This window comes from Cheilinus undulatus, linkage group 20 (genome assembly GCF_018320785.1).
Source record: "Cheilinus undulatus linkage group 20, ASM1832078v1, whole genome shotgun sequence".
Lineage (NCBI taxonomy): Eukaryota > Metazoa > Chordata > Actinopteri > Labriformes > Labridae > Cheilinus > Cheilinus undulatus.
This window is the reverse complement of record NC_054884.1, coordinates 29,069,541-29,083,639: the sequence shown is the minus strand read 5'-3', so window position 1 is coordinate 29,083,639 and position 14,099 is coordinate 29,069,541. Positions and strand designations below refer to the sequence as shown.

The following is a 14,099-nucleotide window of genomic DNA, read 5'->3' as shown; positions in this document are numbered from 1 at the left end:
TATTTTCTAAGAAGGGGTTAAGATGGGTGGAAATGTTGCAAAAATGGCCAGATAAAGTGGTGAAAAGGGGTTAAAGAGTGGCAACAAAGTGTGATAAGCAGCAAAATGGGTTGAAGAGTGGCACAAAGGAACAAAAAGTATCAAAAATGGGTTAAAAGGGGCAAACAGTATCAAAAATGGGTTAATAGGGGCAGAAATATAGCAAAATAGCCTGGCAAAGTAGTGAAAAGTCATTAAACAGTGGCCCACAGAGGCAATAATTGGCAGAAAAGTTGCAAAAAGGGGTTATAGAGTGGCAAAATGGGTGAAAAGTGGCAAAAATTGTTAAAAATGGGTTTAGATTGGCAGAAAATGTTGGAGAAATGGCCAGATAAAGTATTGAAAACGGGCTAAAAAGTGTAAAACATGAGTGAGTTAATATTGGTGCTAGATCATGATTGGGGATGGCACATTCTCTGGGGTTTTCAGGGGCCCAGCAACTGCTGTGGGCAGGCCTGTCTCCTTGTGACCTGCTGTATTATAGATATTAGGGATAGATCACACTGTTAATGCCTAAACACTGTCTACATTTGGAAGGAAAATACAAATTCTAATCAAATATATGCTAATTAGGCCAAAACATTTTTTTTTTAAATTTTGGTTTATTTGAAAGTCCAGCCCCCAGACCCTCTGTCAAGACTAAATCTGGCCCATGTGCAAATGTACTTGATGACCACTGCCATTTCTGTTTTTAATGAACACAGTCCTTAATTAAGAACGAGGAGTTAGCTGCAGATGCAGGCCTGCTGAGCGGCACAACTGGGCCTGAGTGCGCCAGCTGGTTGTACTCCTAGTGTGGCGTAATGTTACGTCCGACTTAGAGTTGGAAGTTATGACTTACGTTTTTTTTTTTTTTCCAGGTATTTATGCATGTCCTGTTTTGGCACAGATAATTGTATTTCCTGGAAACAGGACAGATGTTGCTTTTTAAATCCAATGTATAAACTGAAGTATTTCACTTTACACTGCAGCTTCTACAAACTCATAATTATTTCTCTTTGTTTACTTCCTAAAATACCCACATGAAACCCATTTGATAAACACTTCCTGCAAGTTTGTTTGTGTGCATAAGATAGCGACAATGCCTCATTTCTCAGGCCTTAATCCTCTGAGGGATATTGCATTGAATGACTGCTCTGCTGCGCCAGCTTCCTTAATTACACATCTGTGCTGACTTGCTACAACTATAATCTGACATGATGGCGCTACGTGCTAAAAGCTAAAGGCTAGCAGCCTGCCTGAGTCTCACAAGTTCCTTTCAGACAGATGAAGCCTGTGAGGGTTTGCCCCTGCTTCACCAGCTAATCACTACCCAGGAGCGTGTAATTACTTGTTTTGGCAGAAGGTCAAGGAGTGACAAGTGGAAGTGGACTTTACAGGGAAAAGGTCACTGGATTGGTGAAAAAGAAGACGATCAGTTGTTTATATCAGAGAATTTTTTGATCATCTAGAGCTCATTTGACAAAAATATCTGTTGTTGTTGCCTGAAACCAAAGAAGCCAAATAGACTGATTTTGTGTCGTGCCTTTATTCTCAAAGGGATGCATAGGGCTTTACAAAGCCTTACGCCAACTCACACCTACATTTATACAAGGATGGAGGCGTAGCTGCCACGCATGGTTCTGAGCCTCACATCAGGAGCAGATTTAGATTTCAGTGTCTTTCTAAAAAACATACATCCACTGTAGGAGGAGACAGGGATCAAAGCTAAATGATATAAGAGACCTTTGCGATGCCAAATAAATCAAACCTGCTAAACTAAATACAAGGCCACACAATAGCTTAAGCCATCCAGCGGCTCCTGTCTGCAGCCGCCTCTTTGGACCCATTCATCAGCCGAGCTTCGTAAAGTTCAGTCTGACAGCCTGCCCCATCTCCTTTTTGGTTCCTCTGTGGCCTTTTAACAGGAAAAGTGTTTAAGGGGGAAAATAAACCTCGTTCTTATCTCCGCCTGCAGCTGCCCTATGGTTACTCTGCCCCACAGGGCCAGCGCTGCTGTCAGTGTGAAACCGCCACCGGGGAGGTCGTGTAAAGGAGCAGGGGGGGAGGTGGGATGCGGGTGTAAAGGACAGGCGTGTATGCTGCCACACAAACATAACTGGCACAGCACAGTTTGTCCTACAAGTATAAAGTGGAAGGTTCCACTTCTAACATGTGTGACAATAAATGTCTGCCCTCTTGAGATGCCCTGAAGCAGAAATACATTTTCACAAGTGCTGCTCTGCAATGTGGCCCTAACCTTTGACCACTGAGAATTTCCCTTCAGGGATCAATACACGATTGTCACAAATGTATGGACACATGAAATCAGCGCACAGACCCATGACAAACAGAGCACCTAAAGGGCATTTATGTACTCACATATAAAACACACAATCCCTCAGGGACAATGAGCGCTGACATTGCCCTGAGCTAAGAGCTGCTCTGTTCAGTGCCAAAGGTTACTGACTTAACCTGTTGTGACATTTTGTTTATAGAGGAGTGAGCGATTTAGCCAAGAAAGGTTGAAATAAAACCAACAAATGCAGCAAATGCTTACAAAGGTTATTCCTGTTAAATCAATATGTGAGAGCATGAGCAATTCTAAGCTGTAGAAATTAGGCTAGAACCTCTCAAATGCATGGCAACAGTGAATATGAAGCTGTATTTTAGTCTTTGTGAGTGAAAAAAGTTAATGTTGCACTTGTAGTGATATTTGTCAGCCTCAGTCTTTAAACTGACATGTTGCAAAACAGATGTAATGAACAAGGAAGCTTTCTTTATAAGAAATAAAAAGATGATATTATTTGTTTGGTTGTTTTTGTCTGTTTTTTTTTTTTTCAAATTTGAAGGCGATAAAAAACTGTGTCTTATCTAGTGGATGTAAATGTAGCATCTAAACACTCAATATCTAACGCAGTGTAAAATGTGAATAAAAACAACATAAAATGATTTGCAAATTCTTTTCATCCTATACTCAATTGAATACAGCATACAAATAGGTATTTTTGTTAACTAAAAACACATTCTGAATTTGATATATTCCAATAAAGTTTGGACACAAGCAAGAAAATTCGGGCAAAGTTTTGGAATGCCCCATAAACACCTGGAACGTTAAACAGGTAAGCAGGTTAATTAGTGACAGGGGATAGTACCATGATTGGGCGTAAAAGGAGCACTCCTGAAATGCTCTGTCATTCAAAGTCGACAATGGTCTGAGGTTTTCCACTTTGTTACCTCAGCAAAGGAGGCTATGTGATCAGGTCCGTTTGTTTGTTAGTTAGCAACATGACTCAAAAAGTTGTGGACAGATTTTGATGAAATTTTCAGGAAATGTCAGAAATGGCATAAGGAAGAACTGATTAAATTTTGGAGTGACCCGAATCACCATCTGGATCCAGGAATTTTTTTAAGGATTCTGTACTATTGGGAGGTAGGGCTAACGGCGGAGGTCTGCGCTGTTACCACTTTACACCAGGAGATGGCGGACATGAGTAACTTCAACCCCAGCAGCATTTTTGGGTGTGTTTCTATTCAAAGTTTTGGAGTTTATGGAGTTTGAAAGACGCACGCCCGGTCCAGGAGACGAGTCAGAGCATAACAGAGAGAAAGACAGCGAATTGTAACGAGAATACTCACAATGCTGGGAGGAATAGAGGAATATTCACCCTATGCCATGACTTCCAGTCATCCGGTGTGACCATGGGTGAGACTGTCAGTGCATCTGTTGGCACCAGCAGCCAATGCATCCACCATGACAGTCCACCTATAGTGAAGCCAATGTTATGCCTCACCATGTTTCCATCCCACCGGTGAGGGAGTAATCGGCGAATACCGTGGTGGGGGGCACATGGGGATGGATCCAGGAATTGTTTTAAAGGATGCTTCACTATTTGGATGTAGGACTAATGGTGGAGGTCTGCGCTCTCCAAGTGCTTTTCTAGTTACAGACTGTGTGGGAAAATAGTCTGACAGTTTTTGAATGATCTTCCTAAAATGCAAGGAGTTCAGCATCAACATTTAATTCTATCATCAGGAGATTCAGAGGATCTGGAAAAATCTCCACATAGAAGGGGCATAAAACCTCTGGCTGCAGACCTCTACAGTGGGGTGACTTCAACTGTGAGACAGGAAGTGACGTACTTTACCCAAGCAACAACAAGAATGATGTATTGAATGATGTACATTTTCTGCTCTCTGTCAGAGGTTACGGTAAATGGCTATTATGAAGAAAACTTTAAAATTTACTGAGGGGATCAATTTAGATTTTACACACCACAAACTAAGGAAAACCTAAAGAAGTTAGGGTTAGGCACCTGAACCCTAAAGGTTAGGGTTAGGTAAGGGGGGTAAGTTAAAAATAACAAACTAAGGAAAATCCCAACAAAGGTTAGTACGTCACTTCCTGCTCACAGTCTGTCCCATTGTGGAGGTCTGGAGGTTTTATTGGCCAAGTGTGCTTATGCTACAAGGAATTTGACTCCAGTTAGCTTTGCTGTCAATGTACAGGAATTAAACATTTGATAGAAAATAATAAAATTAGGAAAAATATCAAAATTAAGATTCAAATATGTACAAGATCTTGTTAGATATTTTAACCAGTACATACAAGTCTGTGTGCAATGATGGCTGCAGGGTGTGCAAAGGATACCAGAATGCTGCATAGACATGATCAAAGTCTGAAGAGAATTCATCATATGGCAGAGTTATATGAAGTAGATAAAATAACTGACCATATTTTACATTAATTAGTAGAAATGTGCATATGAGATGAAATTTTACCAGTCAGGTTTTTTATTATAATATTTAGGTAAAGTCGTAGAGAGACTGTGCAGAATATTTCAGCATTAATCTTGAGATTAAACAGGGCTAAGGTGCTTGTAAAATTCAAGTTTCATTTTCTGACACTGTGACTGTTAAATGGTCATCAGATTGTTGATGTTCTTTTTATTTGTTACTGGATTATGCTGCTGGCTGATCAGTGTCAGAATAAACAAATTCATCTACTATACTATCGCTTTGCCTCCAGCTATTTCTGATCAGGTCGGTGGGTTAAATTTGTCTGCTACAGCAACTTTAGTAAGTTCAGAAAGTTCCTCACAAACTTCTAGATATGGAAGAAGTTACAAACAGATACAGAATATTGAACATTGTATAACATTGTATATTCTAGTCTCTTTGGAGCATTTAAAATGCTGACACTTGCATGAAAACCATACTGCAACTGCTCCCAGTGTACGTAACAGTCTAGACTGAGACTGCTGAGTGACACATGTGCTTAAAAATGTGGACAGTGTTTGACTTTAGGCTGCTCCATCAGCTCTTTTTGGTTTTGCTGATATGGAAGCACTTTTGTTATTCATTTTTTTTTAGAGATTTTTTAGGCTTCCAGGCATAAGACAGTTTGTGATCAATTGCTATGATATGCACTGCAAACATGTCAAGTAACGTTAGTTTATGTAGTCTTAATAAGGTCCAGTATTGACCTTATCTTTGACCTTTTTTACAATCCATTTTCCAAATTTTTTTTTTAACATAAAAACACCACTTCTCCAGTGATAAATGGTTGATTTATTGTGATCTTATGAAACAATCAAAATCAACCCCAAACCATGGGAAAATCAGCATAACTAGAAAAGCTCTCAGGGAGCGCAGACCTCCACCATTAGCCCTATTTCCCAATAGTGCAGAATCCTTAAAAAAATTTCTGGATCCATCCCCATGTGCCCCCCACCACAGCATCTGCCGGTTACTCCCTTCCAGGTGGGGTTGAAACACAATGAGGCAAAACATTGGCTTCACTCCAGGTGGACTGTCATGGTGGATGCATTGGCTGCTGGTGCCAACAGATGCACTGACAGTCTCACCCATGGTCTCACCGGACAACTGGAAGTCATGGCAGAGGGTGAATATTCCTCTATTCCTCCCAGCATTGTGAGTAATCTCGCTACAATTTGCCGTCTTTCTCTCTGTTACGCTCCGACTCGTCTCCTGGACCGGGCGTGTGTCTTTCAAACTCCATAAACTCCAAAACTATGAATGGAAACACAGCCAAAATGATGTTGGGATTGAAGTCACTCATGTCCGCCATCTCCTGGTGTAAAGTGGTAACAGCGCAGACCTCCGCCATTAGCCCTATCTCCCAATAGTACAGAATCCTTAAAAAAATTCCTGGATCCAGATGGTGATCCGGATCACTCCCAAAACTTAATCAGTTCTTCCTTATGCCATTTCTGACATTTCCTGAAAATTTCATCAAAATCCGTCCACAACTTTTTGAGTTATGTTGCTAACAAACAAACAAACGGACCCGATCACATAACCTCCTTGGCGGCATCAAGGAGGAGCTTGGGGGATGCTGGAGCTACCCATGGGATATCTAAAGTCGCTCCAACAAATTTCTGTTTTGATATTAATGCCCCATTTAGTTTCATTTCCATGCTAGTTGTAAATATTTTAATTTAAATTTTCAAAGAAACAAGAAAAGTGATAAAAAGGAAAACTATGCAGGAGAATAAATTCAGCCAATCAGACAACAAAAAATTCTCAAAATGAGATGGTATGTTCCAGTAGTAACCTGAGCTCAACAGTCAGGCACTGTCATGGTTTATGGTAGCTTGTCGGTGGTCAACCTCGTGCCAAGGAGGGTCGGCAGAGGGAAAAAACATCTCTCAGCTTTCAGTGTGGCTTTTTGCTCTCATTTTAATAAAGCAATGCTACCCAATTCTGATAAAACTGATGCTCCTCTATAGCTACATCTGAGCTAATTGCTACATCGACAGCAGCCATTGCTATCGTCTTCCATTAGAGCACACCTGTCCGTATCTACCGCCTCCTCCTCAAATGACACTGGCTGGTCAGGTCCGTTTTCAGACCTGGCACCATCATTTCAGATTGAGATAGCTTTGCCTGGTGACTGACATGGAGTCTGGCCAGTCCATCTGCTTTGCAAGGTTAGCCAGGCCACGCAGGAGAATAAATTTAGCCATTCACACAGCACACTTATCTCTTGACCAGTTAGTGACAAGGGCCTGGTGTGCCATGAATCATTTTGTTCCATAACAACCAGTAATCTGGTACAGCTGGTGACCAGCACAGAAAGAACAAAACAAACCACTGATGCCTTCACCCCCAGCCATAATAACAGACAGGTTTCTTTATAATGAAGACATCAAAGAGTAAGTGCATGTTTTTTCTAGTTAATCACTGTTTATTCATATTTTTATATATAATGAATAAATCAGTTTGTTACCTATTTATATCATGACTATGATATTGATTTTTCTATATTGTTGATTTTCTAGCAGTGATGGTTTGATTGATCTTTGTATCTGAGGCTGTAGCCCTGCATGCATGTGCATTATTACTGATTCAGAGGTGTGTAAGCCTGGTTTATACACCTGCCTTCATCCAAATTTTACTCCTGTGTTCTAACAAAGATGTTTTAAATGTGGTTGAACAGATGTTTAATGGACACTTGCATACTGGGTTGTGTGGATGTACTCATACAATATGCATGTTTGAGGTTGTTGGCAGGGCATCCTGAATTTAATTCACTAAAAAAATAAGCCAATGGGATGCACCAGTGCATTAGTTTAACATCAGTATCAGCCATTATAGGTTTAGCCAGTGTTTATCTGTTGTGTTGCATTTGTTGCTAACATCTAGCACAGTGGTTCTCAACTGGTGGGCCCCAAACCAAAAGTGGTCATGATGCTCTTTCCAGTGGGTTGTGTATTTTTAACAAGGCAAAAAATGTAACAAAAATTCTATGTACAGAAGCACTAAGTCAGGGGTGTCCAAACTTTTCCTCTGACAGCCACATGCAGTAAATTTTAAGGATGGTGGGGCCACCTTCATAAACCCCAGTTAGTCAGTCCTTTCCAGTTTAAGTAAACATATACAAAGTGATTTGAGATGTTTGAGCCAGTCATTTCAAGGATTTAAGAGGAGGCCAGTCAGATTTCTGGGGAGCCCTGCTTGGCCCTGGCTATCACTGGCTCCTTTCCGGACGAGCCCCCAAGGTAACACAAAGATATTTTTGTCCGTCAATAAGATAACACAGATAAATTATACACTACAGTCAATCACAAGCTCCATGTTCTAATGTGGGACTTTTTTATTAATATTTTATAATTTGCTGCAAGCCAATTAAAAATGGGATGGGGGCAGCATTTGGCCCCATTTTGGCCATAGTTTGGACATCCCAGCCCTAACTGTACACACAGTAAATCCTTACATGTATTTCAGTATATGTCTCAAAACCTATGTTTATGTATCTCCTTTTGCTCTGTTAATAAATCTGTTTTTCCCAAAATAACAAGGAAATTCCTTAAAAAATACCCAATTTCTATGCTGTCTGGGAAAAGGGTGTAATATAAGATGTATGCATGCATGACCTTCTGTATCAGTGTGCTTTATGAACGTTTGTTTTGTCCTGTGTCTTTGTTCAGTTATGTTTTGTTCATTGGGTTGTGATTTCACTTAAAGAGCTGGTCTTTGATCCCAATGCCTGACCAGTTGAGAACCACGGATTTAGCACACCTAAGGCTGTGTCAAAGAGGAAGCTTTATACTGTGCATAAGAAGTGACCTGTTTGGAAAATTCCAGTCTGTATTTATGGTCGAACATGCAAGAAAATAGTGGCACTGTGGATTTGTTACACAACAAGAAAAGAAAAGAAAAAGAAAAAATATAAGCAAAGCTTGCAAAGCCTCTCACAAAGCCTTATGCTAAATTGGTTGTTCCTGGTCAGAGAAAAACCGGACCAGTTAGCATTGTATAAGGCCAATGAGGCCGCAGGTTTTGTTGTACTGCAAACTGTTAAACCATGGTGGACCCGACTGACTTAACAATAAAGCATATCCAGGCAAGGACATTAAAGAAGGCAGTCAAAGTGCAATTAGCCAATAGCGTGCTTAGAGCAATATTCACCTGCTGACTCCACGGAGAGAGAACAACACAACAAGCTGTCAGCTGTCTGTCAAACTCAGGTTATGTAGTTTACTCCTTAGGGCTGTGAAAGTTTACTATGCTATGTCACGTTTTGTTGCTCTGATGAAACAATCGTTCAGTCAGTTTTGCCCTTCCCAAACACCATGTATGGGCTGTTTCCCAGATGGATATTCCCTGAGTATGTAAAACAGTCAATCTGGTGTGGTTACTGTCAAACAGATGAATTAGGATTTAAACACTGGTAGTATGGATACTGACCCTGATTTTAACAATCTGTGCATGTGTAGAAATCACTCATTATTAAAGGAAATGGAGTAAAAAAAATTTATTGCTGCATGTGCTCTAGAAAAACTCCAATGAAAAACCATAGTAGGACTCTAAATTTAATAATTTAACTGAACCTAGGAGATAATAAGAGAGCTGAGAGGAGCAGGTGTCTAATTTTCAAGTTGTTTCAGCGTCTCTCACTTTGCATTGGACTGGTAACACTTAGCTCCATGTCTGGCACCTTTCTAAAAGTAGATTAAAGGAAGTACTAAAAGAGAATCTCCAGACCTTTAAACGTACTCTACCTCTAAACAGAAGAAGAACTCGTTATTTATAAATCTGAGCAAAAAGGAAACATCTGTACCTTAAAACAGGGGCTTATACTGTATCTATCATGGAAAACCACTTGTAGCAGCAAAAAAGGTTAAAGGCCGTTTAAGGTTAGATGAGGCCGCAGCTGCACGACCCACCGTGCCACTCGCTCTAGCAACAAAAGACCAGCTGCATTAATTGGAAAGGAAGTTGGAGTGTTTTCTCTTTAGCCGACTGTCGTTTTCCTCACAGACCCAAACATGTTCAAGCATCATCCATGTCAAGTGGCGGGACCCTGTCGCCCCAGCAACAGGAGGGAAGCTATTTTGAGCGGCGGGCAGTCTGCCACTCCTTGAGGAGCCGCTTGGAGGAAGGATTGAAAGTGGTGAAAAACTGGCATGTTGTCAAAAAATGTGTGCAAACATGTTTTATGTTGGATTTCTGTTGCTTAGATTGGATAGTTTTTGGTTAGTTAGGTTCAAGACAGGGATAGGGATCACAATGACTTTAAAAACTGAGGTTGATAGTTTTTATAAGTGTTGATACACATGAAGTGCTAGATGCTTTGTCTACAGCTACTACTGGACTGTTAAAGTCCAGGACTTTATCCCTAAGGAGCTACTTTTTCCATACTACTATCAAAGAAAAATAATAAAACAGTAGGGCATACTTGCCAAACAGGACGGTTTTCCTTCTTTATTTTAAAGCTCCTGTTAGAAACTTTTAGTCTGTGTTGATTTTGGTGCAGTTATGGACAAAGTAATGCCTTTATCTCTCTATACTGATTGTCCTTCACATGTGTTTGTAGTGTTTCTCACAATAATTCTCATCCTGCTTTCTCCACAGGAGCTTCCATTTGCTTGAAAATCACATGTGCATAATTAATAGCGTGTATCTCTCTCCAACTATCAGCCCTATTTGAATCATCAAGGTATCATGTTCAAGGGTAACCTTGCAAAGACGATGGATTGGCAAGATTCCATGTCTGCCATCAGGCAGATTCATCTCACAAATCTGAAAGGTTAGTGCCCAGCCTGAGAATGACCCAACCAATCAGTGTTATTAGAGGAGAAGGAGGTGTTATCTATGGGCGGGGCTTATTAGTTTATTCACTAGGGTTGCACATGCCTTTATGTCCCGTGTTGTCGCTCTAATTGGCCCAAAACGAATGTGACAAACAGGGTGTTGGGCCAATCACCTATCAAGAATCTTTTTCAAAGGTTCTGCCTTTTCCTGACCATCTATGGGCTGTTGCTCACATGGATGTGAAATATTTCCCATGTAATGTATCAGGTAAACAGTCAATCTGGCATGTCAGGTTAATAAAAGAGAGATCTGTTCAGATGTTTAAGTAAATGTGTTACTTTGCCAGAATAGTTGAGTTTAGCAGACAGCATGAGTGAAAATTTTTGTTTCTGCCCCCCCCCCCCAAAATTAAAAATTGTGGAATGAATTTCTCTTCTGAATCATACAAGGCGCTATGTTTGGTGTATACCAAAGACTGCACATCACCACAAACACATCATCCCCACTGTGAAGCATGGTGGTGGCAGCAGCATGCTGTGGGAATGCTTCTAAACAGCCAGCCCTGGATGGCTTGTAAAGGTAGAGGGTAAAATGGATGCAGCAGAATACAGGAAAACCCTGGAGGACAATCTTATTCAGTCTTCAAGATAACTACGACTTAGGAAAAAACGTATTTTCCTGCCAAACAATGACCCAAAGCATACAACAAAAGCTACATAGAAATGGTTTAAAGACAACAAGGTGAATGTTCTGGAGTGGCCGAGTCAAAGCCCAGACCTCAGTCCAATAGAGAATGTGTGGCTTTTCTTGAAAAGGTCTGTTCACACCTGATCCCTGTGCAACTTCACCGAGCATGAGCAGTTTTGTAAAGAGCAATGGAGTAAAATTGCAGTGTCCACATGTGCAAGTCTGAATGAGACCTATCCACACAGACTCGGTGCTGTGATTGCAGCCAAAGGTGAATCTACTAAATACTGACCCGGCGGGGGTAAATATTTAAACAGTCACCTTTTTCACATTACATATTTTTATTAAATTGACATTATTTTTAGAAATCTGTTTTCATTTTGACATCAAAGAGGTTTTTTTGTCCTTTTTTGTCAAAAAAGCCAAATTATATTGACCATGATTGATTGAATGATACCCATTCAAAGACAACAATACAAAAAAAACTTAAGTTTAATTCAAAGTGGAGCAGCTTTATGGCCACTGAAAACTGAATTGCAAAATGCAAAACCACAAACTAGAGCGACACTGCTACACTGAGTCTCAGCTTTCAAATTACAACCTATCATGTGTGTAGCACTAAGTGGTATACAGCTAGCAGTGATGATGTGTAGCTAGGTGGCGCTACACCTGTTTTCATTAGTGGTTATTAATTTGCTTTGTGTTTTAGTTCTGTTTCGTGTAGGAAAAAATCGTTAACATGAGCATTTTTTTCATTAAACTTGATGTGCAACAAGCTGTTTATAAATGATCAGGGTGGTCTTTGATGCACTTTGACAGAGCTCGAGGCAGAGCCCAATTTGACTCCATGCAGGCCTACAGGGTTAAATAGTCAAATGCATCAGTTATAGTAAACGCTTGATGTGGAAAGTATAAAAAAAAGGCAGAGTTTGTATGACACCTACCCCATGGCAGCAGTTTCACATATTATTTCAACAATATCAAAAGTCTCTTTTGTGGTGCTTTGTGCTTGCGTTGGTCAAAGAAAGGTAAAACTATCCATTTCAGCCTGACTGATTACCAAACAAAAAACTTCTATGCTACAAATAGTTTGACAGATTTAAAAAGAATGCATTAAAGTGATTTTTTTCTTTTCCTTTAGAGTGGTTCAGCCCTATGGATTTGGCCTTGGGTCTATGTTTAGCTCAAGTAGCCCTCATTAGGGCAGATGCATCATGAGGTCAGGACCCCTGCTCCTCCAGCTAAACTGCATCATCTTTACATTCAATGTTTCATCTCTCACAGCTGCTAATTTGTATCTTAAACTACAGTAAGTGTAAAGATATGAGAAATATCCCTGATGTGAGCTGAGAGATCCCCAAACGCTTCATTAGAACCCCCCGGCTCATACGAAAAAGCTATAATTGCACACCCTGCACTCCAATTACACTAAAATGTTGCCCATTTTACTCTTTATATCCTCAAGTCAAACCAGCCCGCAGCCATCAAGGCGTTCATTCAGGGCTGCTGTGAAAGCAAAAGGGAGAGGAGGGCTGAATCGACAACGAGCAAACACAGATGTCCCCGTGGTATTTGTTTACAACGAGCTACAGCCTCCCCAGAGGTGGCACAAGGTGCAAAACAACGAGACGCAAGCCAAGCAGAAAAGTGCAATGTTGCCCGTTGGCTGCGGAGGCCAGTTTTGGAGGTAAAAATGTGGAAATGCAGTGGATCAATTAAACTGTTGGAGTGCAAACACACATTTTTCCATATCTTATTGCAACAGCCAGCAGGAGCAGCTTTAGTTAGGCAGTGTTTTGTTGATACAGACCAAAAGGAGACTCAGATTAATCAGTCTTTCTTAGCTTCTTCTGATGGCAGATTTTATTTTGAGCACACTGCTGACTTACTTATTTTTAAGTTCATTCTCTGGGCTTCTATTGCATAAGAAATATGGGATTTAATTCTTTTATTGAGCCAGTAAACCCTCTAGAAACTAGAAGATTTTGGCTTTTTCTGCATGTTATCTAGCAAGAAAATTTTTCCTTGTTGCAGCAAGAAAATCATTTTCTATCCATTCATCCCCTTAAACTACAAAATGCACCTCAGGATAACATATATATTGACAGAATGACCCTTTAATGTTATTAATTTTGCAGCATTTTTATTATCAGTATTGATTTGAGCTATTTTCTACATTTTACCACTTATTTATGATTAATTTGTTGTGTCTATGCTGTCCTTTTATGTGCACAAGCATTTCCAAAACTATTACCTTCAGAGGGATTAATGATTTTGTTGGATTGATAGCCACAAGTCGTGCAAAAATGGTTCCTAGCTTGGATTAAACCAGCAGAATCCACAGATTTACAAAGATGTATCCAAAAATTACAAGACCCAGAATGATTCAATCCTTAAAATACTTACGGGTGCCATCAAAGCGTGTAGCAATGGTGTCCAGAAAGGTGTTCTGCGGGGCCAGTAGGCCCTTCATCACTGGCATTGTGACCCAGATGTGGGGCAGCCAACAGCTGGCTGGACGTCACACCATCCCAGAGGCACAACAGGGGGCTTCCAGGGGCTCTCAGCAGGTGCAGGAGGGTGACACTTAGAGGGTGACAGTCCAGTGCCGATCGCTGGGACACACATTTACAGTAAAAGCAGCCACCCTTTTCTCCTCCTCTGAAAACAACAGGGCAGTGTAAAGACGGAAATAGCTCCTTGAAGTGATGCAAAGCAGGCTCAGGTGAAGGTAGGTGCAGAAAGTAGAAAGTAGGATCACCTGGAGCTGCACATCCAGGTGATTTTGAGATCCAGAGAGCGTCAGAGCAGTCCACCCAGCTGTTGCTTCTCCT

General features: G+C 40.7%; 1 protein-coding gene across 1 annotated transcript in view; it reads right to left on the bottom strand.

Moving 5' to 3' along the window:
• kcnh4b (potassium voltage-gated channel, subfamily H (eag-related), member 4b) overlaps nt 1-13,780 on the bottom strand; it is a 67,860-nt gene extending 54,080 nt beyond the window's left edge. Inside the window, exon 1 of the mRNA XM_041815826.1 lies at nt 13,672-13,780. Coding sequence (XP_041671760.1) covers nt 13,672-13,747 — 76 coding nt within the window. The 5' untranslated portion in view covers nt 13,748-13,780. The remainder of the gene's footprint in view (nt 1-13,671) is intronic.
• Nucleotides 13,781-14,099: the final 319 nt, after the last annotated feature.